Source organism: Homarus americanus, unplaced genomic scaffold, assembly GCF_018991925.1.
Source record: "Homarus americanus isolate GMGI-L3 unplaced genomic scaffold, GMGI_Hamer_2.0 scaffold41366, whole genome shotgun sequence".
Classification (NCBI taxonomy): Eukaryota; Metazoa; Arthropoda; class Malacostraca; order Decapoda; family Nephropidae; genus Homarus; species Homarus americanus.
The window spans coordinates 2,990,023-3,018,017 of record NW_024723541.1 but is presented as its reverse complement, the minus strand read 5'-3'; the positions used below and the strand labels follow the sequence as shown (position 1 = coordinate 3,018,017).

Sequence of the window (27,995 nt, the reverse complement as noted above, 5' to 3'; positions counted from 1 at the left end):
GGAAATATTTATACAACATTTATAATCTTACATTTTACTCAGTTATTCATAAATAGACAAATATACAGAGAAAGCTAACTGCTTGTTTTTTCACATAATGAGATGAAATTATCGTGCACCATATCGGCTGGAGGGCGCCTTGGACTGGCCACGGTCGCGGGCAGCGTCTTCCTCAGCGGCGAAGGCGATCTGGTCCAGCACGAACTGAGGGATTGGGTGGGGGAACTCGGGAGCCACTGGTAGCAGGTCAGACTGGGGCTGGTAGCCGTTTTCGTCGGCGACGAACTTCACGTAAACTGGGGTGCCGTCAGGAGCAGTGTAGCTGTGATAAGAGAGGAAGAAATGAATTTCATATACAGTACAGGTGAAATATTTCTGCTTCATTTAAAACATAAATTATGACGCATGAGAAAAAGAGATTTGCATTGATACTCACGAGTATTCCCCGGCCTTGACCACAGCTCCTGTGGGACCTCGGGGAGAGCCAGACTGTGACAGGGTGATGCCGTTGCCAGTCTGTACCTCGATATTGTACCTGCCGTCGTCTTCTCGGACACGGTCGTCCCTCAAGATGGCGACCACCTCGTGGGAGTCATCACCATAGCGAGAGGGAGAAGGGGTGCCGTACTGGGGGAGAGCTGTGGCCACAGTGGCCACGGCGGCGAGAATCACCTGTATAATACACACGCCAGTTTAGTTAAATTCAGAGCTTTTGTATCCCACAATATAACCTATCATTTGAAACCTCCAGAACACACTAATTCTGTACAATTTACCTGTGAAACCACTTCACTTTGACATGTTCGTCTTCATAACTAATTCCCTCTGGTTTTCATGAACAAATATGAAGAGTTGATTCAAAACCAATTACTTTTTTTCCGTAAGATTAGGCTCCAGTGAACTGTAAGTGGTTATGCATATAATTTATCCTCGAGATTAACTAATTGTAAATTATCACACATTCTTTATATTTTAAATTAGACTTGTCCTGTAAATAGTTTGTATATGAACTGTACTTACGAAGTGCATGTTGTTTGATGCTTGGTACTAGAGGGTACTGGTGGCTCTGTCATCAAGAACATCAGTATTTATAGGCAAACATCGTGTGACGTTGACAAAGTTGCCAGTTGTGGTCTGTATCTGATGTCCCTCCTTAACCAGTTTTTACATTCACCTACTTTTAAGATAATTGTCACAAGGTTACATTAATTAAGTTACAATGTATTACCCTCATGTCTTCCGATAAGTCTCCTGCTAATTAATGCTGCAAAGTCATGGTGTTTGCTATTAAATAACATAGCATGCAGTTTGTTGGTAAAGAATTGCAGGTGACCTCAGACTACCTCGAATAACAAAGGATCATTAAGGCTGGGCAGTCTACCATCAACCTCTAAAACCACTTTTTATGCCCAGGCATTATTTGCTCACTTTCATCTAATTAGTCATATGGGATAATGATGGTCTCTCTCTCTCTCTCTCTCTCTCTCTCTCTCTCCCCTCAGTGACTCTCAATTTCCTTCTAAATTTCTGAGGTCTAGCCGATAATGATTTAGTGGTACCAAAGTCTATTATGCGAAGATTTATTATCACCAGTAAGAGCGGGCATGGACGTGGTGGTAGTGGTGGTGGTGGTGGTGGTGGTGAATTTGCTGCTGGTGAATTTGCTGCTGGTGGTTGTGGTGGTGGTGATGGTGGTAGTGATGAAGGGTATCGGCTCACAGTTGTGTTAGATTCTCAAAAGACAAAATGAAAACAGAGCAACACACTGAGGGGCATTGAAATTGCAAAATCAAAATACTTCTTGAACAGGATCTTTCTTAACCATGACTATTACAAAACTAATTATCTCAGCAGCAGTATTTTTTTTTTTTAGTCCAAGGTGACAATTATCGGCTGTCTACCACGACTCTCTCCCTCACTCCAGCCAGGCGTCTATACCTGCTGCTGGGGTCGTCTGGGGACCTACATGATCCTTATCACTTGGAGACGTAAAATGAGACATTTGATAGTCGCCGCCGAGTGATATGTAAAGAGTCCTCGATTGATCCTATTTATATTTTTCTGTGACTAAAATTCGACAAGATTAAGATAATGACTAATTACCATCTAAGAGAAAAAAAAAATATTAATAATAATAACACCGAGGTTCACACGTCCTGTGGTTGCAATGGTCAGCATCCTCGCCCCACAAGTGAGGCCGCAGGTGGATGGGGCGTCAAGTCTACGCTGTAACGTCATGCACGAGTAGGGTCTCGGGTGTGGGGCAGACCTCCTCTTCTATCGGCCTTGTGTATACCCAGCAGTAATTGTAAACTTGAATGTCAATCGTTTTTTGCGGATCGTGTTCCGGGGTAATGGTTAACCAGTGCAGTTGACGAGTTGTCCGGCCTTCTTGAATAATTTCTTGACACTGGACCATACAGCTCTTTAACCTAGCTCCTAGGGCGTGGCTGTTGTGTGGCGGCATCATTTACACCTTAAACAAAATGATGCCTTGTTGTCCCTTGGGCCGACTATCCTCGAACACGAGAGGCAATCATTGCAAGTGTGAGAGTTGTTGCTGTCTTCACCCTCGAGCTGAGGTGAAGACGCATTGTAGATTTGAGCGTAACTTATAATTATACAGCCTCGACCTTGAGAAGCCTATGACCTGAAGAAGGACTGGGAGAGCCAAGAAACAAGTTTATTGACGATTATTTACTTCATAAAATGGGATGATTAACGTACACGTCCCCAGGTGGTAAAAGAACCCCGTCACACCTCCTAGGGTGACCTCAGACTCACACAACATAATTACATTTAAAACTAAAAATCTTCAAATTTTCTGGACTGTCTCTTTGCTTTCGTAAACCTGTATGATTTGTAGAGTTCAGAAAATATTTGTCTGATTTACCTGTGCGTCTCCCTAAATTATGTCACCACTCTATCATCAGACTCGTATGATGACAAAGCTTGATTGGTTTTAGAAATTTATTTAATGATCTTCGTACCATTTAATGTTTGATACTGTAAATATACGTAAAAGAGGTGTACTGTATTTGTTGATTATGTAAATTGACGGAAAAATTAAGAATATCTAACTTTATGGTCGTAACTTTGTAATGTTCTTTGAAAGTTAATTTCTTGAGTATTTTTCCCAAGACAAAACCAGAGATGTGATATAATGACTGGTCTTCCATGTTGGCCAAAACTATATCACGCCTATGTTGTTATTTTTCCCACTTAGTAAAATTTTATATAAACCGAAAGAGACAAACAATGGTAGTGGACATATTACCATAAAGCGACTACATGGACTCGGTATTTTGCTGTGAGATTACTTACAAGACCAACCTAATCTGACCTAACATAACCTGACCTAACTTAATGATCTTGGAGTAAGTTTAGAAAGGTTGGGTTAGATTTGGTTGGTTTGGTTTTTTATGAACTTCACAACAACTTGAGAAAAATTTCCTTCAGCTTATTTGCTTTTTAATTAACCTGCAATAATAAGCATTTTCATAATTCTTATGATTATAATTACAGAACACAACTATTACAACAATAATAATTACTGAATAAAATGAATGGTGGGTGAATAATTGTGTCTGGTACAGCGGTTAAGGCTTCAAGAAAATATAACCATCGTTGCTTTATATATTAGTCTCCAGGGATGATGAGGTTTACATGGCAGATGGTAATGAAAATACGAAGTTTACTGCATTACGTATATTAATATATGTATATATATATGTGTATGTATTTACATTCACAAATACAAAATAATAAATACAAAATATTTGTATATCTCCACTTAATGGATACAACTGTTTTCGACTTAACACAAAATTTCTTGGGTAAGGTCACTGAAATAGTGTAAGTCATAAACTTTTTCTCGGTTGACGAAATTTTCACTGAGGACCGCCGTGTGCACCAGAGGGTGCGGCCAACTTGCCAGGAGCGCAGGCAGCGTCTTCCTCAGCAAACTTTCCATCGTCAGGAAAGGTCATACTTTAATCATCGTAGCTGTAGCGGCGAGGTTCCTCTGTAGCAGCGAAGGCGATCTGGTCCAGCACGAACTGAGGGATTGGGTGGGGGAACTCGGGAGCCACTGGCAGCAGGTCAGACTGGGGCTGGTAGCCGTTCTCGTCGGCGACGAACTTCACAACGACGGGAGTGCCGTCAGGAGCAGTGTAGCTAAGGATAAGAGTTTGAAGAGTTTTAAAATCTAAATACAAATTCACGTTATACATTTCACATTCAATCCAACTGCATTTTTATCATTGCCCAAAATACGAAGGTTTACCTAATAAGGCAAAATACTCACGAGTATTGTCCAGCCTTGACCACAGCTCCATCAGGGCCACTGGGAGAGCCAGACTGAGACAGGATGATGCCGTTGTCAGTCTCCACGTCGACGCTGTATCTGCCGTCCTCCTCGTGAACACGGTCGTCCCTTATGATGGCTGCATGTTCAAGGGAGTCAGTGTAGCGAGGAGGAGCGGCGTACTGTGGGGCGGCGGTGGCAACGGCGGCCAGCAGGGCGAGAACCACCTGTACACAAAATATAACGCTGCTGAGATATGATGTAAAAAATAAATAATTATTTATTAATAATACTTTATACCTCGTCTGGTAACTGTAACTCTTTGAGAGGTGTACAAAGTTTCTTGAAACTTGGAAGGGACACTTGACCACCCTGCCTCGGAGGATGGAGGTAATGGGCACGTACGCCTGTAACAACATGTTTTGGGGACTCATATATTATGTCCACCAATAATTTATCAAAGACAGCATCAACTTGCTTACTTTCGTTAAAATAATAATCATAAATAGCATCAGGGCGTTTGGTATGAATTAATAGTTGTATTAAATCCACAAATCTGCGGTTGCACAAAAATTATCCTTTCGAAGATGGTATTTGGTTCATTTATATGATTCCTAGAAAGTATTGGAAATAGACTCCTTTTTGATCGATATAAATAAGGGTTTACTAAGTGAAAAAATCCACCTTCTTAAACCGTATCTTTTATCCCTAGAATATTACATCAGGTCTAGATTAAACTGCATTAATTAAAAAAATTTTCATACGCCTGGACAGCTTGAGTCATTGGCTATCATCACATCAGGTCGCTAACTGGAATCATTTACTATAAGATTGATTCTATATCCTCTGCTACACCTACCAGGATGATACACAAGTTGTACCAATGATATGACACATTCTGTCGTTGTAGCGTGTTAGTCTAGCTTTCCTTATAACCTTTGACCGGAACGCTACGCCACGCTCTGTTAGTTACGCCAGGTGTGATGATTCTATTCATTGTTTTTTGTTTGTTAGGATCTACCTGTGTTACAATTTATCTCTACAATGAACGGCAATACTTACAAACTTCATGATGCTTTGTATGTAGTACCAGAGAGAACTGACTTCTGCACCTCCCCACAAGAGCTATATATAGTGTTGACTCCCACTAGGCGTGAGTTGCCGACTCTGCTTAGTGACTCAAGTTTTTGCCTGCAGTTCACGTCAAGACCTATATAGGTTTTTTTCAAGGTCTTGAACTCAACCTTTATGTTATGCTCCGACAGTTTTCGTTGAACATGTAGTTTCAATTTATGAATCGTGTCCTATCTTGTCTTACTAATACTTTGTTTCTGGCGACTATTGATAATGATAATCTGACAAACCTTTTGATTCCTGGATAGTTTACTCATGGTTGTTACAATTGACGACAAACAGTGTATGTGTGTGTGTGTGTATGTGTGTGTGTGTGTGTGTAAATCAATAGAACTAGAATAAATCAAGATAGGAGATATCAACCTATGGTTCCTCGAGCCACATAACTAATATCATAATATATTTTTGTGGTCTACGCACCTCCGTTGCCTCCATTATCCTCACAAAGACATCAGTGGTGAAGTTACTCTCCACATCTCTCTCTCTCTCTCTCTCTCTCTCTCTCTCTCTGTATCAAGATGTAAATAACAAGAACAACCATCGTGACTCACAGACAGACGACCCTTGACCATACACACGGAAGTTGTACAGGAAGGTAGGCGAGTCAACAGGTGAATCTCAGATGATACTTAAACTAACAAATGACAACACTCCATTATAAACGCCCTTTGGTCAATCAGTTCTCTAATATGCACATAGAAACTAGCCGATCGTGTATCATTGAAAACTAAGGGTTTATAGTGAAAGGCAACGAGGAGGTGGGTGGATCTACAAGTGCGGCGTCCCAGGTGATGATGAAACACGCACGCCCTGGACAGCTGGGTTGCAACACACACACACACACCCACCCCGCCACCGTCACTTAGGGTCTCTTAGTTCACAGCCGCTGGTGGTGGTAGTGGTGCAATTCTGTCTAGCAGGTGTCCGGATTCTTGCTTCTTTACATACACTATATTAACACTTTTCACCACACAGAAATATTTTAGAAGTCTGTACGTAAGAATAAGTGTTTGGTATTTTATCCATTAAGTTTAAATACATAATAACGTAACGTAACGTAATGAATGACGTTAAGTATCTCATACGTTATGCTCTACGCACTGTATATATGAGCTTTTAATAAGTTTATACACAACATTACATTAGATATTATTCTTGAAGGGTTAGACCATTGTCCTTAAAATATTAAACCATTCTCCTAAACGGGTTAAACCATCGTTCTTAAAAGGTTAAAACATCGTCCTTAAGGAGCTCAACCACTGTTTGTAAGAGACATGTGACTTATTATGTGTGTTTACAGTTTTATTGGAGATAAATAAACATTGAAGACATAATTAAACAGAGAAGATAAATATACAGACAAATAGGAAGATAAATAGAGGGCGAGGCACAGAGAGAGAGAGAGAGAGAGAGAGAACCAGATCATAAAGAGAGGGAAGAGAGAAAGGAAGAGAAAGTGTAAATTATGACCGAGGTAGAACAAGCAACATGATAACACTCTTATGTTACACTGTTCAATACATTAACATCATCACTATCAGACTTTCATTTCACAATCTCTTGTCTGTCAGTCTGTCTGTCTGGCTCCGTGTCTTTCTTTCCAGTTTTTATTCTGTTCGTGTTATCTGATATTGTTTTGGTGTGTTCACGTGTACTAGATAACACACACACAGACACACACACACACAGACACACACACATACACACACACACACACACACACACACATCCTTGACCACCGAAGGGTCAAGACGTACCTGGCGCTCCTCTCGGAGCAGCCAGGTCAACTGCTATGTTGGCCCATACCAACTCCCTCCCCTGAACCCTCCTCCCCACCGGAATATCAACAAGTTCACGCCAGAAGTTACTATTTCATTTAGGAAAGAAATGGAACCAGTGTTAAACAGAGGTGAACAGTGGTGAACAGTGCTTAAGTCAGTGAGAACAACTCAACAGTAACAGTGGTACCCAAGTTGACCTCATAACCTCATCTGTGAGGGAATTACTACACCACGTGAGGCCCCTCATAACACCATCTGTCAGGGAATTACTACACACACGTGACCTCATAACACCATCTGTGAGGGAATTACTACACCACCCTCATAACACCATCTGACTACACCACGTGAGGCACATCCACATCACACCATCTGTGAGGGAATTACTACACCACGTGAGGCATAACACCATCTGTGAGGGAACTACTACACCACGTGAGGTCCCTCCTAACACCATCTGGGAGGGAGTTACTACACTACGTTTTTGCTGTTCAACACCTACATTAATCTGTATGTTCACTGTATGTTCCTTTACCTTTCTCTAATGAAGGCTTTTGTTAAACCACCAATGTATGTAATAAGTCATTTATGCCCAATGTATATTTTCAGCCTTCGGGCTGCAGAACTTTTTCAATAAACCGTTAATTATTATTATTATTATTATTACACACACACACACACACACACACACACACACACACACACACACACACACACACACACACACAGACACACACACACAGACACACACACATACACACATACACACACTATACCCTCGTGTAACAAATCACTAACTCAACTAATCCTCTGTTTATCCATATCACTGTCTTCTTTAATAAAATTCTTAAACTACGTCTACATTTATCACTGCAATTTGTTACTCTCTCTCTCTCTCTCTCTCTCTCTCTCTCTCTCTCTCTCTCCACAACCAGGTAACTTATGCACTTCTGGTCTTCATTTCATAAGCTGCCACTTACTGAATCGCTTTACTTAAACTGCGGTGAGGATTAGTTTAAAATCTTTATAAATTGACACTTACTGAATCACTTTACTAAAACTGCCACTTACTGAATCGCTATACTTAAACTGCCACTTACTGAATCGCTATACTTAAACTGCCACTTACTGAATCTCTTTACTTAACCTGCGGTGAGGATTAGTTCAAACTGCCACTTACTGAATTCCTCTTCTTATACCGGGGTGCAGATTCTATCAGAGGCTTCATAAACTGTCTTTGTAATCACCACACGACGATATCTGCAGACAGCAAGACACATACCACCAGTTATCAATGTGTTCCAGTAGAGTTTATCTCACTCATCGATGCTTCGTAACCCTGAGTTAATGTCTTCGGATTTTAAAGGGGGAAAAAACAACTTCTCTTTGGTCTTACTGTGTGTTTGTAATTTCTAAAGTAGTTATTAGTGATAATTACTTGCTTCTGGGGTATTACATCAGTAAATACTAAGGAATTTGAGTTAAATCAGGTGATACTAAATGAAAAATTTACTCCAATATCCTTTCTACGTGTTGACAGATTCTGAGGCGTTTAATATAGATTAATACTAACCTATAAACTTGATATCCATAAATACTTGGGAATTTTAAGTGAGAATGAATGAACATTTTAGACAAACACATTATATAAACACTAGATATAAAAATAAATTACATGATGGCTTAAATACTTGTGGTTATAAAGTGAATGGACGGAGAACTTGATCACATTTGATGATCACGATAAAAATGATTTGTTCTGAGTATGAGAGAAACTGAAGATGTAATGACTTTAACTCTCTCTCTCTCTCTCTCTCTCTCTCTCTCTCTCTCACGTATTTGTATCTATGCTGTATATATATGTGTGTGTGTGTGTGTGTGTGTGTGTATTAGTCAGATTACGCAATAGTCTTACAATAACATCTTCCCAAATAACCTACAGTACATTTGCCTCGGAGACTCAGGTGATATAGTCTGACAACTTCCATTATCACAACTCAGGTAAGACAAAAGTAATGTTGGTCTGTTGTTGGAAGTGTAGATGCATGTCTGTTTTAATTTCTGGTGGCGTCAGATGATGAACCTGTTTGACTGTTGTTTATGCTGAGTTGAATCAGAGGTACAGGTAACTCATAACGCTGCAGCTTCTATCATATATGGTGATTACCAATTAATCTCTGTTATTAGTTTACCTGTGTCTTTGAGGCCAGGAAAACAGTACTTCATATAGACTACTAATTTCAGGTATACGTAGAACATTGTAAGAATTTTTTCACATGGTTTAATTAATATATTTTTATTATTATAATGTTTTTTAAAGTTTTCATTAAAGGTGGAAAGTAACCAGGTTAACTAATATATTTTTTGTGACTGGACTAAATATCATTAATATATTTTTTTTATTATAATGTTTTTTAAAGTTTTCATTAAAGGTGGAAAGTAACCAGGTTAACTAATATATTTTTTGTGACTGGACTAAATATCATCTGCGTAAATGTTGTATGAGAAGTGTATTACTAGGGATTAATCATTCATTTGTACTGAGGTCATGATTCTGATATACCAAAGGGCAGTAGACCATCTGTGATATAACCTGGAGTTTGTCGTGTGTGCCGTCATCACTCATGTGTGACAAAACCCAAAAAAGAGGATAATGATTAACTCTACTTCACTAGTCGCGTTGCTTCACAAAATTCATTAATGCTTATGACAACTTACTATAGTTTTTTCTTCATATAATTCGTCGCCGCTGGTCTATGATGCTGCCTCGATACACCACAATGACTCGTGGAATTATTTAATACATCTCTGGTATTTATATTGTGTATATCTAACCATTTACCTATCCTAAATGTCTTTTGATCTTTGTACTTAATCAATTGAAATATTAAAAGGATATATCAGTACAAAACATCGCCTCAAACACGACTAATAAGTAAAAAATTGTCTTAATACATTGAAAGAAGCTCAGATAATGGCCGGAATCTAATTTGAAAGTATAGCCGTAATAATCTTAATGGTGACCGAATAACCTTTGACCAAGTAATCTGGGCTTTTGACCATAAACATAGATTATTCTTGGGAAATTAATCTGATAGTCTGGATGATACAAGTCAAGGTTATTTCTCTTCACTAACTAGATTAAACTGTGTATGGTGTGACTGTCTACCAGCGCTACAGTCACCCTGCTTACATCACCAATAACCGTGTCTGGTTCTTATAAATGTACAACAGGTAATAGAAAACATTAACTTTTTCAGAGAAGTTTATCACATTTGGAGGGCTGGTGACGGAGAACTAAGATATTGTTCTATTTTCCTTATATATCCTAATGTCTCGGAGAATCGTCGTAATCAACAAAGTAGTGCGAGAGAAAAACAAGACAAAACAAGTAATTATATTTTGTAAGTTGTTTGATATGAATTTTTGGATAACTGTTGGTTGTTACACAGGTGGAGACGCACAGTACATGTTCTACACGGACCTCTGCTTTACCTTCATGTTAATATGTTAGTTAGTATATATTTAGGCACATAAACAAGTGAACACATTTTTTTTCCTATAGCCATTATGGGTTTTGGAAATCGAAAGTACACAAAAAAAACCCTGAGGCTTACTGTATAATAAAAAAGGCGGGTTTGGTGTGTGTTCGAAAATGTCCTGATCAAGATGCTTCACCCCGCCAAGGTTATCCCCCGCTTGGATGTTCCTGAACGTCTGTCTGTCTCACGTATTTTCTCCACTCTCATGCTGGAGCTGCCAGGAGTGTTTTACAGTTCAAGTTTTTGCCTTTAATTACCTTCATGATATAATGCTTCCAAATTGATAACGTTAACATTATTTTATTTTATTTTTTTGTGGGGAGTGAACGAGGATTGTGTCGAAATACAGTTAATATTGGGTTATTTTAGATTTTGTTATTTTCACCTCTGGAGGACCTGATACAAATTGCAAGCTGTGTGGTTAATTATTAGATGTGTTTAATTATACAAATTCCCGTCTTCCTAATATCCAGCACTGGGATATTTAGAGCACAGGATCATATATATGGAGAACATGAAGCTGTTTGAGATAATTATTAACAATAGGTGAGATAATGAGACTTACACACACACACACACACACACACACACGGGAGAGACGGCAGACAGGCAGGACGGTCACCCAGGCCAGTGACCTCGCGCTTACTTCCTAAGTAAACTGGATCACTTGGGCCACCTGCAGCCTCGCTGGTGACGCAACCAGCCCTGTGGGTACTCTCACACCTAGTGTCATGTAGAGGAAAGTGTTGTTCACCTGCACTCTTGTTGTGGTTGGTATATGATGGTCACACGTGTTTTGTTCTCGAGCGAGGAACATCAATTTTTACCCTGGCTGTTGAGATTTGCTAGTGCTTTCATACCTGTCTAGACTCATTACTGCCCACACCTGTCAAGAACCACTGTTGTTTATACACCCTGCTTTATCGATACCACAATTAATTTTTTTTACTCCTATGTCGGTCCTATTATGTACAGTACATTGTTTTGATACCACAGAAAGCGTTCGCTGTGTGTGTGTGTGTGTGTGTGTGTGTTCTTGGCCTAACCTAAGAGTAAGCGCGATAACACAAGATGTAGCAGACAGATGTTCTTGAAACCTGTTAGGGACATTAATGCCCTCCCGACAAAAGACCTCGGACGAGTTAGCTAACAGACTAGATTCTATTGTCTAACCAGAGGACTAAAGGAAAAGGAAATCGGGGATATATCATGTTCTCGACTTCATCCGAATTACCTAAAACACCTTATCATTATCCAAGATGATTTTCAAAACTTAAAATCCCTCAGATTAACTTTATCTTATTTATAACGACATAGCGGTTTTATTTAATCTTAAGTGAGTCTACATGAATATATTTTGAAATTTAAATATAAAATGCACTTGATGTATCTTATGACTTGAGGTGGTGCCTTGTAATAAATTTTCGAACGTATCTATAATAAAAAAGTTGTTTTGTATTGTACAATATATTGATTTACTGCTTCCTAACAGACAGCCGAAAGACTAGTGGAGATTCCTCTGACTGATACGATTTAATTGCGGTCCAGATCAAATGGAACCTAACCTAACCTAACCTAACCAAATGATTCTAAAATTATAATGGTTTGGTTGGGACCATTTATAACTCTGGTGGGAGAGGGGGGGGGTTGACACTTGACCTGACTACTTAGTCTTTATACAACCTTGACACAGCCACGCCCACCTCCCTCCTGCTGTCACCTCATAAACTCGGAGCCAAAAAATATGTAACTGAACACATATAAGAGTGAAAGTAATCCTGACTGTTGCAACGCTTACCCTGGAAAATATACTGATGGTGGTGGGGACACACACACACACACACACACACATTGAGGTCCCACAGACAGACGATATTAGTCACAACCAGTTTAACCTAAGTCACACGAGTGATGGTCTCAGGCAAGGTGAAGACTGGGGTCTGGTCCAGCTGGTCTAAGAGGTGACTAGACCACTATCATAGTTCACGTCAACCCTTCGTAACACCATTAACTTGTGCTATCGCAGCTGTACGTGTATATGTCAGCCATGTGATAAGGAAGTGGTTCGCTGCACGTGTTAAGTTGCTTCAATAGTCTATCGTGCTTGAAGTCACAAACCACTAAGACGACGCGTGCGTGTGTGTGTGTGTGTGTTTTTCTCTTCACTGCAAAAGCTGTTGGAACGAGTGGCATTTTATGGAGATGCAAGATTACGTATCGAAATGGCTTTGACAAAATAAGATCAGATCTGGACTAAAAGGGAGACAATATCCAGACGAGGGTCATGCAGGATCATGCATCGTAAGGTCATGATCTGAAAACCAGTTGTTATTGGGAAATCCAGGGCAACACTTGCTTTCTAAGGGGCAATCGGGTGTGGGTGGAGGTGGCTATATATGTTGACTGAGGCTCTGATGGCTTCAGTATCTTACTCAGACACACATCATGAAGATCGTGAGTATTTCACTCTTGGTATCGACGGAATGAAATAAACTGTTTCTCTCTTTAAATCTTTCACATTTTCTATCAACCTTTCTGCCTAATTAAAACGCAGACAAATATTAGCTGAAGGACAACTACGCAATGTATGGTAGGTCAGATGTAAGACATTAAAACGATCATTCCCACTAATAATTTATGTTAGTCAGTGGCATCAGAAATAAGTATAAAATGTTAAAAATTACGATGGCGTATGTGTGTTATGTAGGTCGCTTTTGCTGTGCTGTTCGCCGTGGCTGTCGCCGCCCCCCAGTATGGTGACTCTCCCCGCTATGACTCGAATGAGATCCCCATCTTGAGGGACGACCGTGTCCACGAGGAAGACGGCAGGTACAACTTCGATTTTGAGACTGGCAACGGTATCGTTCTGTCCCAGTCTGGCTCTCCCACCGGCCCTGAAGGAGCTGTGGTCAAGGCTGGACAATACTCGTGAGTATAAGTGGCAGAGCAGATGATTATTATTATGATTTACTTGAAATTAAATTACTAAAAAAATACTGCAACCGTTTGATATCTATGACGTTTATTCTTTCACCACAGCTACACTGCTCCTGACGGCACTCCCGTCGTTGTGAAGTTCGTCGCCGACGAGAACGGCTACCAACCTGAATCTAACCTGCTGCCAGTGGCTCCCGAGTTCCCCCACCCAATCCCTCAGTTCGTGCTGGACCAGATCGCCTTCGCTGCTACAGAGGAACCTCGCCGCTACAGCTACGATGATTAAAGATTTTCGGGTGATAGGAGGTCCATTGCGGAGGACGCTGCCTGCACCCTGACGCAGACATGGTGCGCTAAATAAATTTGTACTCGTTAATGATTAAATATTAGAGGTGTGTGTGTGTGTGTGTGTGTGTGTGCTATAAACTACTTCTTTTTTAATATATTAAGAAGTGTGTGTTGTGTGAATAGTGTGTATTATGTTCATAACACATTATAAATAAATCTAAGTCGGTGTTTGCTATCTCTTTTCCCCACAAGCTCTGAGTGAGTATGTTAGAGGTATTTAGAATGTCAAATATGCCCAAATGACACAACGTAACCACAGCTTGGTAGATGATACTCTGATATTGATAAATTATTTAATTCACTGTACAGTGAGCGAGAAAACTATCTTGCCAGTTTTGGTTCAATGAATCGCGGAATATTCGAGCCTTCTGACATCCTCTCTGGGGGAGTTATGAAAAGTTGGCGGCCTGGAGAGGACTGATCCTCAATATTCAGAGTATCCCTGTTGTCCATTTATTATGACTGTGAAATATATAATTTACCACATTAACCACTTTAGTATGTTTGGAACCATGATATATTTCATGTTCTCGTCTCAGCTGAATCACTCTGCCCAGTCAGGTATACCAACAGTTTAAAATAATATACTCTAAGTAAATCTCTGTTTATGTTTTGTCAACGTTAAAAATCCTATGACCAAACTGTGAAGACAGTCTATCACTCACTGGACCTTTACTGGTATTTGTTAATAACTCTGGCTATAAACAGTTATAGTAACATTGATATAAATCACATCAGACACACAGATTCTTAAGTAGTATTTTGTTAAAAAAATAAGCCTTATGGGACGCGATTTTCTCACCATCTCCATCTATGGGCAAAATAATGAACTAAACGTTGAAACCCCCTCTAAATTTTAGCCAATAACAACTAGAGTGATGGAGAGGACTTGACCAATGGCCTTCCAGTGATGACGTGTTTCTGGCACAAAACACCACTACCTAGCTACATGTGTAATGACCCATTTTTAAATGATGATGTTGCTTTTTTTTTGGTATACAAATGGAGTTCCAAAAATGTTTCGATTTTCTCACCAAACGTGCAAGCTTATGCCATTTATTGGCAAAATAATGCACTACACGTTGCCGTGGCCAATGAGACATTTTATGAAGTTTGTACTAAAGAACACCCGTAGAAGATTGGTTGTGTAGAATAGCTTTTTCCCTCGATATTAATTACCTTATTCGTATAACAGAGTTCATTCACTATAGTATTCTTCCTCTTTTAGTGTGAAGTAAGTTGATCCTCTAAAGTCTTTGCCTATATTAATATGATAGAGCTTCTTCCTATAGAGTTTATGCTTTCATTTGTGTGATAGATGCTGTTCCTCTATAATTTTGGTCTTTACTCGTGTGATAGATGCTGTTCCTCTATTATTTTGGTCTTTATTCGTGTGATAGATGCTGTTCCTCTATAATTTTGGTCTTTACTCGTGTGATAGATGCTGTTCCTCTATTATTTTGGTCTTTACTCGTGTGATAGATGCTGTTCCTCTATTATTTTGGTCTTTACTCGTGTGATAGATGCTGTTCCTCTATTATTTTGGTCTTTACGCGTGTGATAGATGCTGTTCCTCTATTATTTTGGTCTTTACTCGTGTGATAGATGCTGTTCCTCTATTATTTTGGTCTTTACTCGTGTGATAGATGCTGTTCCTCTATTATTTTGGTCTTTAGTCGTGTGATAGATGCTGTTCCTCTATTATTTTGGTCTTTATTTGTGTGATAGATGCTGTTCCTCTATTATTTTGGTCTTTGATAGATGCTGTTCGTGTGATAGATGCTGTTCCTCTATTATTTTGGTCTTTACTCGTGTGATAGATGCTGTTCCTCTATTATTTTGGTCTTTACTCGTGTGATAGATGCTGTTCCTCTATTATTTTGGTCTTTACTCGTGTGATAGATGCTGTTCCTCTATTATTTTGGTCTTTACTCGTGTGATAGATGCTGTTCCTCTGTATTTCTGGCCTCTAATCGTATAATAGAATTTGATTCTTTGTAACTTTTTCCCTTTATACAACGTTAGCTAACACGCCATCTGCCCTTCCTTATACGTAAACTATTTACAATGGTCATTCCCTCCCACATCTTATATTTTACCAACCGTATGCTTGTTTCACCTCCCTTCTTATCTTTTTTATATTGATCATTATTTTTTGGACGTCGACACTTTCCAATATTCTTCGTCTCGAACAAGATATCTTCCCACCTCTCTGTCATCAGTTACTCCCTTTCACTCTCTCCTGCGACCTTACCAGACCTTACCAGACCTTACCAGACATAAAACGAGAAAAACACCACGAGAACGTATGTCTTAAGGGGCAGATGATGAGATGATGTGAGGTAAACGTACGTGATTTAACAACATCTTTCGACTACCTACATCAATACGATCCTATAGACATATAGTGTATGTATAGGTGTAGAGTAAAGGAGACAGAAATATAAAGCGAGCGGCGTGAGGTGAAGGCAGAGGTCAGGCAGGGGGGGAATACTTTCACGTGACTCCTCTGTTTATCATATGTATGTACCGCTGCATGACATAAATAAGTATAGGTGTATAAGGAAACTGGTTTAGCTTACGCTGATGATGTAACAGTGATCATGCAGATTATTAAATATATATAAATGAACAATATCATACAAAACCTAACCTAACCTAACCTAACCTAATCTAACCTAACCTAACCTAACCTAACCTAGTCTACTTTAGGTGTAATTTGGCTATCTTATGATGGAAAACTACGTCTATTACATTTAAATTAATTTTCATTAAGGTGTATCGATAAAAACAATAAGTTAGCACCACCTTCCGCATCGTGTGTATTTTTAATGTTACATTGGTATATCGGTTTGCTAGGGTGAAAATGAATAATGTTTCTATCCTCGATGAAAGAAGATGTAATTTATGACAAGATACATTATTGCACAACATCTATCATAAACTGTTCACTTTCACTGTAACTTGTATCAGCGCCATCACGGCAGAACTTGTTATGTCTAGTTTAATCCCACAGTCGTGTGTTGTATCTATACTGTATATTAAAATGTGGTTGCTATCTTTTCATTCATTATATAAGCCTAAATGCGATAATCATTAGAGTTTCAGGTACAGTTAATGTGGTTCCGTTCTCTGAGCAAGTGGGACGGACGGGCTGAGGAAAGGAACAAAGTGGAAGGGAAAAATTACTGAGAGGAAGAGAGAAAGGAGAGGCTGCGTGGCAGAGGTGCACGAGCGGGACCTTGAAAACCATCGGTTGTTGGGAAATCCTCGCCAAGTTTTGCTTTCCAGAGTACAGCTGGCAACCGAGTGTGGGTGGAAAGGGCTGTATATATGTGTTAGGTGCAGGACTGCAGGCATCAGTCTTTTGCTCTCCCACACACCATGAAGTTTGTGAGTATTACGTCTTGAGTCTGGGAAGGTGGATGGAGGAAAAGGGAAATCTAGAAAATCTAACGATGCGTTAAATAAATATCTTCTTTCTGTGTGTGTGTGTGTGTGTGTGTGTGTGTGTTACGCTGTTTTCACAACACATGTCAGACAGCTATTGAGGGTCCTCCTTCAAACTTTATAGTATGGTGAAGATGTGTATCAGCCAGTTACCATAATTACGTTACATAACTGGCGCAGCATAAATTTGTATATAATGTATCTTTAAATTTTAAACTTCGGCAGGTTGTTCTCGCCGTGCTAGCCGCCGTGGCCACAGCCACTCCTCAGTACGAAGAGCCTCCCGCCCCCACTCGCTACACTGATAGCTCTCTCGAGCATGTTCCTATTTTGAGAGATGAACGTGTTCAAGAAGACGACGGCAGATACAACGTCGACTTTGAGACTGGCAACGGCATTTCAGTATCTCTATCTGGCGCTCCCAGCGGCCCCGAGGGAGCTGTGAGCAAGGCTGGACAATACTCGTGAGTTTGGCGTTAAAGTGATTTTAAATTTGATTGTATTGATATATTTTCTGTTTAAAAATATGTAGAAACACTTAACCTTACTTAGATACGCTTCCTCACTCCATAGGTACACTTCTCCTGATGGCACACCCATCGTTGTGAAGTACGTCGCCGACGAGAACGGCTTCCAGCCCCAGTCTGACCTGCTGCCAGTGGCTCCCGCCTTCCCCCACCCAATCCCTCAGTTCGTGCTGGACCAGATCGCCTTCGCTGCTGAGGAGGACGCTGCCAAAGCCCGTGGCAAGTCTGTTTCACCCTCTGGCAGTTACAGTGCTCCCGAGTGATCTTATGGCCGACTGATATTGTTACGAAGTTGTCATCAAATCCATTGCTCTAAGGCAAGCAAATCAGTATTGATATGTTACTTATTTTCAGTAGATATGCTTATTTATTTTATTGCCATGTTATTATGAAATAAAAAAAGGATTTCGAAACCTTTGCTTCATTATGAGTTATTTTCACACGTAATTAAAGTATTTGAGTAATCACCTTAAAACAAAGTTTAAGGAGATATCTAACAGGCTTTCTTTACAACTGGTCGACCATGGTAATGCTCACGAGCAATCGTTCAATAGGAAGTTATGGTTCTATGTTCAATATCTGATTGATTGTTACACGAAAATGAAAGTGGGTCCCATAGGCATGACCGACCATTAGGGACAGTGTGGATACAACACACTGTATACTAAGCCTTCGGTACACAAGGAGGCAGCATGGCCGGTAATGCACTCGACCGCATTCACTGCCCCAAGTTGTAAACTTAGGTAGCCTAACCATTTACAGCTGGGTGAACTGGGAGTGCCCGGGGATCGAACCAACGACCCTACAACAAGGAAATAGCGATATATCCATTCGAGTATCGCACTCCATATTGTTATATAAATTATATATAAGAAAACATCACTTGAAAATTTTAATCTCGCAATGAAGATGTTAACAAATGAATATTACAATATTTGACGCAGGTGGAGGATTTGATCTTTTAAAAGCAAAATTAGCTCACAATATAAGTAAATTAGAAAGCATATAATTTTCTTTTGAATATCTAGAAACATCTTACTACACCATGTAATGCGTTCAGTCATAAACATCTCTCGTGTAGAGCCTCAACTATTTCTAACTCCGTAATAAACTAAGAAACTGGGGAAGTTCGCTTGAAAGTATATTTTCTGAAGACCAATACAGTATAACAAAATATTGAAACGAGATAAGAAAGATAAAAACATCGATAAGAAAAAAAAAATGATTTAATGATTTAGTTATTATAAGAGGAGAAAGAGTGAGGTACTTAAATTAATAAACAAGAGAAAGCAAAGGTTAAATCATCTGACTTAATGGAGAGGTAGAGAAGAAGTGAGGAATTGATGAAAGGTGAAGCAAAGATCTTTGGATTGGATTTTATCTTAGAATAAAGCACCAGGACTATGGAACACCAACCAACATGTGACAGCAATATTACACATACACAAAAATGGCTATTATGAAGGGTCAAGATATGTGCAAAAGTGAACCATATGATTCGAAAACACATCTAATATACTATAGGACTAGCCGTGTGTCTGTCTGTCTGTCTTCTGTTCTGGGCAGCCGAAACGGCACAATCGTTTTTCATCAAACCTGGTGGAAAAATCGCAAAAAAACCTGGTCCCATGTCGATTGTGTCTTTACGAAGGCATTAATTAACCATTTTATTTACGATGGAAAACGATGCAAGTCTATGGACTTGGCGCACCCTAATTCGCTGTACGCTTGCCAAGCACGAGCGTTCAAACTTTCACTGGGCACGAAGGTGCCTGCGATCACCTGTCTCTACTAAGCATTGTACTATTATATAAATAATCATGGTGACATTTCTAGCTACAGCAGATCAAAGGTTACAGTCACTAGCAATAGATATGATGGTAATATTGCTGAATAAATGTATGGGTTAGGAATAATCCTTCCTGTGAGATAATAATAATTTGTTTCAGGACGGGAGAATATAGCAAATGTGTGCCCCATAGTGGTGTGAAGTCGAGATCTGTTTTCAAATTAACTGTAGCCTTTAGAGTTTGGAGAAGCTATTGGCAGACGTGTGTGTGTGTGTGTGTGTGTGTGTGTGGTCGTAAGGCCACTAATTACCCCAGAAATATATATATGTAGGATTAATCTTGAAAAAAAAACTTTGCGATTTAATTTGCATATTGTAATAAATAAAGATCAATACATAAACTCCAACAACATGATTAAGTCCCTAATATTGTTTTTCTTTCAACAAGAGTCTTATAACAGACCTCTTATCGTCAGTTAAACTTTTACTTTAATCATCGTAGCTGTAGCGGCGAGGTTCCTCTGTAGCAGCGAAGGCGATCTGGTCCAGCACGAACTGAGGGATTGGGTGGGGGAACTCGGGAGCCACTGGCAGCAGGTTAGATTCAGGTTGGTAGCCGTTCTCGTCGGCGACGAACTTCACAACGACGGGAGTGCCGTCAGGAGCAGTGTAGCTGTAAAGTTAAAGTGTGTATCACATACTGCTCAGATGTCGCTGTGTTCTATAAAAATAGAATTAAACTGTTGAATGAATTGCACAACTCGCGCCATGTTACGATACTCACGAGTATTGTCCAGCCTTGACCACAGCTCCCTCAGGGCCACTGGGAGAGCCAGACTGAGACAGGATGATGCCGTTGCCAGTCTCCACGTCGACGCTGTATCTGCCGTCCTCCTCGTGGATCCGCTCATCTCTCAAGATGGGGATCTCCTTGCTTGATGAACTGTAGCGAGGAGGAGCTCCGTACTGGGGGGCGGCGGTGGCCACGACGGCCAAGAGGGCAAGAACCACCTGTGTAATATGTGCGAGTTAATAAAGAATTGGAGCAAACCATATTAAAGGTCAAACACCTTCCAGTTAAATCGAAATAATACTATCCTAAACCTTTAATGAATCAAGTAATGAGTAGCGCTGTATCAGGCATATTCTATAACCCAGACGGTAATACATGATATATGTTGTTCATTTATTTTAGCGACACTGTCCAATTTACGCATAATACACCAACTGAGGGAGGCAAACGGTTTTCAGATTTTCCTTTTCATTTCAACACTTAAAGTGATAATTCCTGGATTCCAACATTTCTGAAAATGTACAGAAATCCTTTACACACTCAAACGCACCACACACACACACACAAACACACACACACACACACGCACACACAATTTATGTGTATTTGTAGTAGATCCATGAATATTTACATGTAAATACGTTCATATATATATATATATATATATATATATATATATATATATATATATATATATATATATATATATATATATATATATATATATATATATATATATATATATATATGAACGTATTTATATGTAAATATTCATGGATCTACTATAAATACACTCAGAAGTTCAGGTACTCACAAACTTCATGCTGGCAGGTACTGTTAACACTGATGACTACATCTTCCCAGCTATCATATATATATACAGTCCTAGGCTTCTTGCTACAGTTGCCAGTTATACCTTGCGAGTCAACCATCGCTCTAGATTACTCAATGATCTTCGTTTTCAAGGTCGAGCTATAAATTAGAGATCATGTTCCTCGCCCACACTCTGGTCGCCTTTCTACTCTGGTTAATATCGTCATTGCAAAACGCGGGCGTCGTAAATGCAGATAATGATACAAACTTAATGTGTTCTTGAAAGCATAAGTGATCTATGATCCTCTGGTTAAATGCAATCACATCTTACATCAAAATAGATCAGTTGAAGTGTGGTAGGGACGATTACAGTAACCTTATCTATGAAGACATTGATAACACCAATACTTTGTAATATACCGTTTAGAAATATGTGTTACGATATACCGCGTGTTCCATTTATGGTGTTGTAATACACATGAAGGTAAATGATAAGTAATTTTCCACTGACAGGAGGAGAAATTATTGATAGAATAACTTGTTGATAATGAAACGTGCAAATGTCAGATTTTTTTTTTATTCGTGGCCAAATTTTCAGATTCTACACAGTGCAAAGGAATATTTTATGTGTATTAATGAGAGTAAATGGGGTGTGCTGTCAGAGTGGATACGGAGCTCGTTTCCAGCCTTATGGGTTGCTGGTTCGTACCCGGGGCCGGGGCACCCTAGTCGACCCAGCTGTGAATGAGTACCAGACCTTAGTTAGAGAAGTGAGGTGATCAAATGCAGTGCTGGCCACAGTCTCTTTGTTTATCGAGGTTAGTTTCATTGTGCTGTATCCACGTTACTAACTTTTAATAAGAGAGGCAGTTAAAGAGGAACAGAGAGTGACATCCATAGATATTAACTTAGTTAACTTTTGGATGAATCAGGTAATTCAGCGTTCTTATCTGCTTTGTTGGAAGTATTTACAATGATATAAGATTTCCTAACATTTTACCACCGCTTGTAAGAAGTGGAGTAATCCCAAGTACACAAAAACTGAGTCGCACACTGACGGTTCGTGTCTGATATGACTTAATATATACGAGTTTCACCCTTAGGCAGTGGGTTAACCCTCTGGCGAGCAGCGACTCATTGAAGTATTACATTCTGGCTAACACTAAATGATTTTATTCAGCTGAGAGAAACCCCTGACCTCTAAAGGTTAAATAAAATAATATGCGATTCACTGAGATGGAAATTCTAACTGATATTGTTTCAGGATTCTTAGGTATGACTCTCCTTAGTTCTTTTCTTACCAAGTTGTTCTGGTGACGAAAATCGAAACACTGACGATGAGACTAAAATGCCACTAAACTAACCATAAAATTTGGTCTGTAGCTCCAAGTTGTTAATGACCCGATATCGTAATGTTAGTCTCTGTTTATGTTTTGTTTGTCATGATAGTCACCAGAGAGTACGACTTATTGTAAACAAATAAAGATATCAGAAGATGAATTGTTTTCAGGTAAAGTTGTCGCTGTAATGCACTTAACTGTTATGAAGGGCCAATACAACCTTAATTACTTTCATAGTTATTTGCACTAAACAAAATTTTTTTCGCACTGATGAATGTTGAAAGATCGAATGAGGAGTTAACACCATTATATTCGTTCAATTGTAATATTATTTATGCTGTTGATGTTATAATGTATTACTTTATTTCAACAGCTTTGGCCTTTAAGAGAGTCGGCTTTATTTAGCTCGGTAAGTCAGGTCATACACTAGACATATATGATAACAAAAAATAAATCAATTTCTCTTTTATTTTTCTCTATAACAATCTTGTCATGCCTCAGTACTTGTAAATGTATTCGTATTATATAATTTCACTGATTACTTACATGCTGTAATTGTATTAATCAACGTAATTAGTTCACATAGAGTAGAATGCAATGAAGGATTATATTATGTCTGAACAATTATACGGAAAATTTAATATAATTTGGTATAATGATTCTTCGGGAGAAAGAAGACAGTGGTTGTTTGTGTGTGTATGTGTGTGTGTGTGTGTGTGTGTGTGTGTGTATGTGTGTGTGTGTGTGTGTGTGTGTGCAATAACACTACAAGACTGACCTCTGGTGTTAAAAGTAGGAAACATCATGCCAGTGAGAAACTCAATCAGTGAGAAACTTAGTCATTGAGGAACTTATCACTGAGGAACTTAATGAGAAACTTAGTCAGTGAGAAACTTAGAGAAGTATTTTTTGGCGGATTTTCCTGTCATCACTCTAGTCCCTTTTTCTATTGGTCAGTGAGTCAACTACCATCCATACTTGTCTGTTATATACACCGTTGCTTATGGGTGATGCTGGACTGTGTGGGGAGACGATAATGAAGTACTGTAGCTGTGGCCTGAGATGATATTGTAGGAATGCCTATTACAGTAGTGTTAATTATTCAATGAGTGCATAATGGAGAGTATGCAAGTATGTATGTATGTATGTATGTATGTATGTATGTATATATGTATGTAGGTATGTATGTATGTCTTTAAGGGGCAGCTTGTAGGCCGTGTTTGTGACTATAATATCAGCTACACTAACATCGACACCAACATCCCTCAGACGCAAACTTTTTTCAGTCATATCAGAAAGGGTACAACTTGTCCAGGGTAAACAATTCTTCACTAACATACTTGTGTATAGTGTTTCTATCGGACAGTTTATCGTAATTATAACATGTTGTTTTAGTATATTTAAGAGCTTCATTAATTTTATAGTGCTGTTATATTGTTTATCCATAGTGATACCATCATGCTACCATAATAAACACAGGGAACATTCTTTAGTGTTAGTGAGGAAGTTGTGACCTGCTAACGCAAAATTTTCTGGTTCATTTTTGCTGTGAGAATGAGGCGCTGATAAATTAGGTACAGTATGATGATAAATCTTACGATTTTATTATGCATATTATAATAAATACAGATCAGTTCATATATACACAGACTCCAACAACATGATTCAATCCTGAACGTTTTTCTTTCAACAAGAGTCTTATAACAGACCTCTTATCGTCAGTTAAACTTTTACTCTAATCATCGTAGCTGTAGCGGCGAGGTTCCTCTGTAGCAGCGAAGGCGATCTGGTCCAGCACGAACTGAGGGATTGGGTGGGGGAACTCGGGAGCCACTGGCAGCAGGTTAGATTCAGGTTGGTAGCCGTTCTCGTCGGCGACGAACTTCACAACGACGGGAGTGCCGTCAGGAGCAGTGTAGCTGTAAAGTTAAAGTGTGTATCACATACTGCTCAGATGTCGCTGTGTTCTATAAAAATAGAATTAAACTGTTGAATGAATTGCACAACTCGCGCCATGTTACGATACTCACGAGTATTGTCCAGCCTTGACCACAGCTCCCTCAGGGCCACTGGGAGAGCCAGACTGAGACAGGATGATGCCGTTGCCAGTCTCCACGTCGACGCTGTATCTGCCGTCCTCCTCGTGGATCCGCTCATCTCTCAAGATGGGGATCTCCTTGCTTGATGAACTGTAGCGAGGAGGAGCTCCGTACTGGGGGGCGGCGGTGGCCACGACGGCCAAGAGGGCAAGAACCACCTGTGTAATTTACAAGAATTGAAGAATATGTACCGGTATTAAATACTAACGATTTTATGTATGAAGAAAACCATGTGCACAGGTATATACACACATGTATAGTATATATATCTATATATATATATCTATATATATATATATATATATATATATATATATATATATATATATATATATATATATATATATATATATATATATATATATATATATATATATATATATATATATATATATATATATATATATATATATATATATATATATGCTTATCTAAATCCTTTTTACACTCAGTATCTCAGGTACTCACACACTTCATACTGGTAGGTACTGTTAACACTGATGACTACATCTTCCCAGCTATCATATATATACTGCACAGTCCCAGGCTTTTTGCTACAGTTGCCAGTTATACCTTGTAAGTCAACCATCGCTCTGGATTAGATTACTCAATGATCTTTCGTTTTCAAGGTCGAGCTATAAACTCGAGATCATGTTCCTCGCCCACGTTGTGGTCGCCTTTCTACTCTGACTAATGTATTCATTGCAAAAACATGCACCACGTATGTAGATAATGAGACAAGTTGAATATTCGGGAAATTACAAGGTGTGATACTGAATTTTGGAAGTGGCGTCAGCAGGTAAAGCTATACAGTCCCCTGACGCTGAAAGGCTTAATAACCCTGAATTATTGTGGCCGAGTCGAACGGTTGATATATATTAGTAACTAGTGAGCAGCGGACGTGGTCTCTACCACACGAACACAGTAAGTCGATCAGGTGAATATACTGATTGAAAATGTTCACTAAATACAGGTAATTGATTTGTTCTTAGTGAAAATAACTCGGGATAATATGCTGTGTTTTGGTTCAACGAGAGAGATAAGAACAACACTCATAAAGTCTATAATATAATAAAATGGATTAAATGGCAAATAATAAATAGTATATTTTATAAAATTCTTAGATATACGAGGAGGATTTTTGAAGGATTGGTATAACTGATTGACGGAGCTTAATTTAATACAGGAATTTAAGTCTATGTTAACCCTACTTCTAACTTCCCTCCTCTTCCTCCTCTTATTCTTTCTTCTCCTCTCCTCTTACTTCTCCTCTTCCTTCTGTTACACCTCCTCTTCCTTGTCTTCCTCCCTCTATTACTCCTCCTCCCCTTACTCCTACTTCCCTCCTCCTCCTCCTCCTCCTCCTCTTCCTTGTCTTCCATCTCCTCCTCCTTATCATCATCCTCCTAATCCTCTTCCTCCTCCTCCTCCCCCTCTTCCTCCTCCCTAGAAGCAAAATACATCCTTATAACAAGTAATAATATCTATGAACACATCCTCAACATTATCTGCTTCAACTTCACTTCAGGATTGAGATATTTGTTTTTATTACGGAAATGTTATCTTTTGGCCCAAACTTTATCTTTGGAAGTTATTTTGACTCTTAGTAACTTGGGTTAATGTAAATGATGTCAGTGCCTACAATTTTTTTTAAATTAAACATAACATGAGTAAATATATGGTTAATTTAATGTTAATGTAGCCACTACGTCTGTTAATAAGCCTTTATGATCTAGTGGTCAGGTTAATATCCCCGGTTTAGATGCGTCTTACCTTTAGGTGATTAAGTTAATTTATCTCTCAGTTGATCAGGTGCTAAAATTTGTACCTCTTGGGGATTAGTTTATTTGTTCATACTTTATTGTACCTAAATTATGAACTTATCTTTACGAAAATATTACAATAGAAAGTTTTATTTAACATTTAGACTGTGGTCAAAATCAAAGTATATTTTAAAGTCAATTTCTCACAGCTTAATGGGGAAGTTACAGCTACGCGCCAGATAATATTCTTTACATTGGTCAATTTTAAAGCTTAATCGTCAAGAGAAATGGTCATTGTACTCAAGCCTCCATGTTGAGGGTTAGACCATTGTTAAATTTTTACAAGTAATTTCGACCATTTTTCTCCTTCGATCATTTTACTCCAGTGACCACCTTACTCCAGTGACTAGCTTACTCCAGTGACTAGCTTACTCCAGTGACCACCTAACTCCAGTGACCACCTTACTCCAGTGACTAGCTTACTCCAGTGACCACCTTACTCCAGTGACTAGCTTACTCCAGTGACCACCTTACTCCAGTGACTAGCTTACTCCAGTGACTAGCTTACTCCAGTGACCACCTTACTCCAGTGACTAGCTTACTCCAGTGACTAGCTTACTCCAGTGACCACCTTACTCCAGTGACCACCTTACTCCAGTGACTAGCTTACTCCAGTGACCACCTAACTCCAGTGACCACCTTACTCCAGTGACCACCTTACTACTCCAGTGACTAGCTTACTCCAGTACTTACTCCAGACCACCTTACCCAGTGACCACACTCAGTGACTAGCTTACTCCAGTGACCCAGTGACCACCTACTCCAGTGACTAGCTTCCTCCAGTGACTAGCTTACTCCAGTGACTTACCCAGTGACCACCTGTAGCCAGTGACTAGCTTACTCCAGTGACTAGCTTACTCCAGCCACCTTACCCAGTGACCACCTTACTCCAGTGACCACCTTACTCCAGTGACTAGCTTACCCAGTGACCACCTAACTCCAGTGACTACTCCAGTGACCACCTTACTCCGTGAGTGACCACCTTACTCCAGTGACCACCTTACTCCAGTGACCACCTTACTCCAGGTTACTCCAGTGACCACTTTACTCCAGTGACCACCTGTGACCACCTTACTCCAGTGACCACCTTACTCCAGTGACCACCTTACTCCAGTGACTAGCTTACTCCAGTGACTAGCTTACTCCAGTGACTAGCTTACTCCAGTAACCACCTTACTCCAGTGACTAGCTTACTCCAGTGACTAGCTTACTCCAGTGACCACCTTACTCCAGTGACTAGCTTACTCCAGTGACCACCTTACTCCAGTGACCACCTTACTCCAGTGACTAGCTTACTCCTGTGACCACCTTAC

General features: G+C 39.5%; 5 protein-coding genes across 8 annotated transcripts; 2 read left to right on the top strand and 3 right to left on the bottom strand.

Moving 5' to 3' along the window:
• Nucleotides 1-18: 18 nt before the first annotated feature.
• LOC121863544 (cuticle protein AMP1A-like) lies at nt 19-5,477 on the bottom strand. 3 transcript variants are annotated; one of them, XM_042362235.1, is made up of 4 exons: nt 5,369-5,477; nt 4,307-4,533; nt 4,080-4,176; nt 19-225 (listed from the first exon to the last, which is right to left on the bottom strand). In XM_042362235.1, the coding sequence occupies exons 1-4, from the start codon at nt 5,375-5,377 to the stop codon at nt 109-111; spliced, it is 450 nt and encodes a 149-aa protein (XP_042218169.1). In that variant the 5' UTR covers nt 5,378-5,477; the 3' UTR covers nt 19-108. The 3 variants fall into 3 exon arrangements, with proteins under 3 accessions (XP_042218169.1, XP_042218168.1, XP_042218170.1); XM_042362234.1 differs by lacking the exons at nt 4,080-4,176; nt 4,307-4,533; nt 5,369-5,477 and adding exons at nt 437-672; nt 1,021-1,114 and having other exon boundaries at nt 19-322; XM_042362236.1 differs by lacking the exon at nt 19-225 and having other exon boundaries at nt 3,991-4,176.
• On the bottom strand, nt 3,623-21,496 carry LOC121863549 (cuticle protein AMP1A-like). Of its 2 annotated transcripts, XM_042362244.1 has the most exons (4): nt 21,422-21,496; nt 20,599-20,825; nt 20,291-20,487; nt 3,623-3,979 (listed from the first exon to the last, which is right to left on the bottom strand). In XM_042362244.1, exons 1-3 carry the CDS (start codon nt 21,428-21,430, stop codon nt 20,304-20,306), a joined length of 420 nt encoding a protein of 139 aa, XP_042218178.1. In that variant the 5' UTR covers nt 21,431-21,496; the 3' UTR covers nt 3,623-3,979; nt 20,291-20,303. The 2 variants fall into 2 exon arrangements, with proteins under 2 accessions (XP_042218178.1, XP_042218177.1); XM_042362243.1 differs by lacking the exon at nt 3,623-3,979 and having other exon boundaries at nt 20,175-20,487.
• LOC121863551 (cuticle protein AMP1A-like) lies at nt 13,114-14,216 on the top strand. Its single transcript, XM_042362246.1, has 3 exons — nt 13,114-13,217; nt 13,471-13,691; nt 13,803-14,216. Exons 1-3 carry the CDS (start codon nt 13,209-13,211, stop codon nt 13,984-13,986), a joined length of 414 nt encoding a protein of 137 aa, XP_042218180.1. The 5' UTR covers nt 13,114-13,208; the 3' UTR covers nt 13,987-14,216.
• LOC121863542 (cuticle protein AMP1A-like) lies at nt 17,337-18,438 on the top strand. Its single transcript, XM_042362233.1, has 3 exons — nt 17,337-17,441; nt 17,724-17,962; nt 18,072-18,438. Exons 1-3 carry the CDS (start codon nt 17,433-17,435, stop codon nt 18,286-18,288), a joined length of 465 nt encoding a protein of 154 aa, XP_042218167.1. The 5' UTR covers nt 17,337-17,432; the 3' UTR covers nt 18,289-18,438.
• Nucleotides 21,497-24,342: 2,846 nt separating the features above from the next.
• On the bottom strand, nt 24,343-25,399 carry LOC121863548 (cuticle protein AMP1A-like). Its single transcript, XM_042362241.1, has 3 exons — nt 25,328-25,399; nt 24,791-25,017; nt 24,343-24,679 (listed from the first exon to the last, which is right to left on the bottom strand). The coding sequence occupies exons 1-3, from the start codon at nt 25,334-25,336 to the stop codon at nt 24,496-24,498; spliced, it is 420 nt and encodes a 139-aa protein (XP_042218175.1). The 5' UTR covers nt 25,337-25,399; the 3' UTR covers nt 24,343-24,495.
• Nucleotides 25,400-27,995: the final 2,596 nt, after the last annotated feature.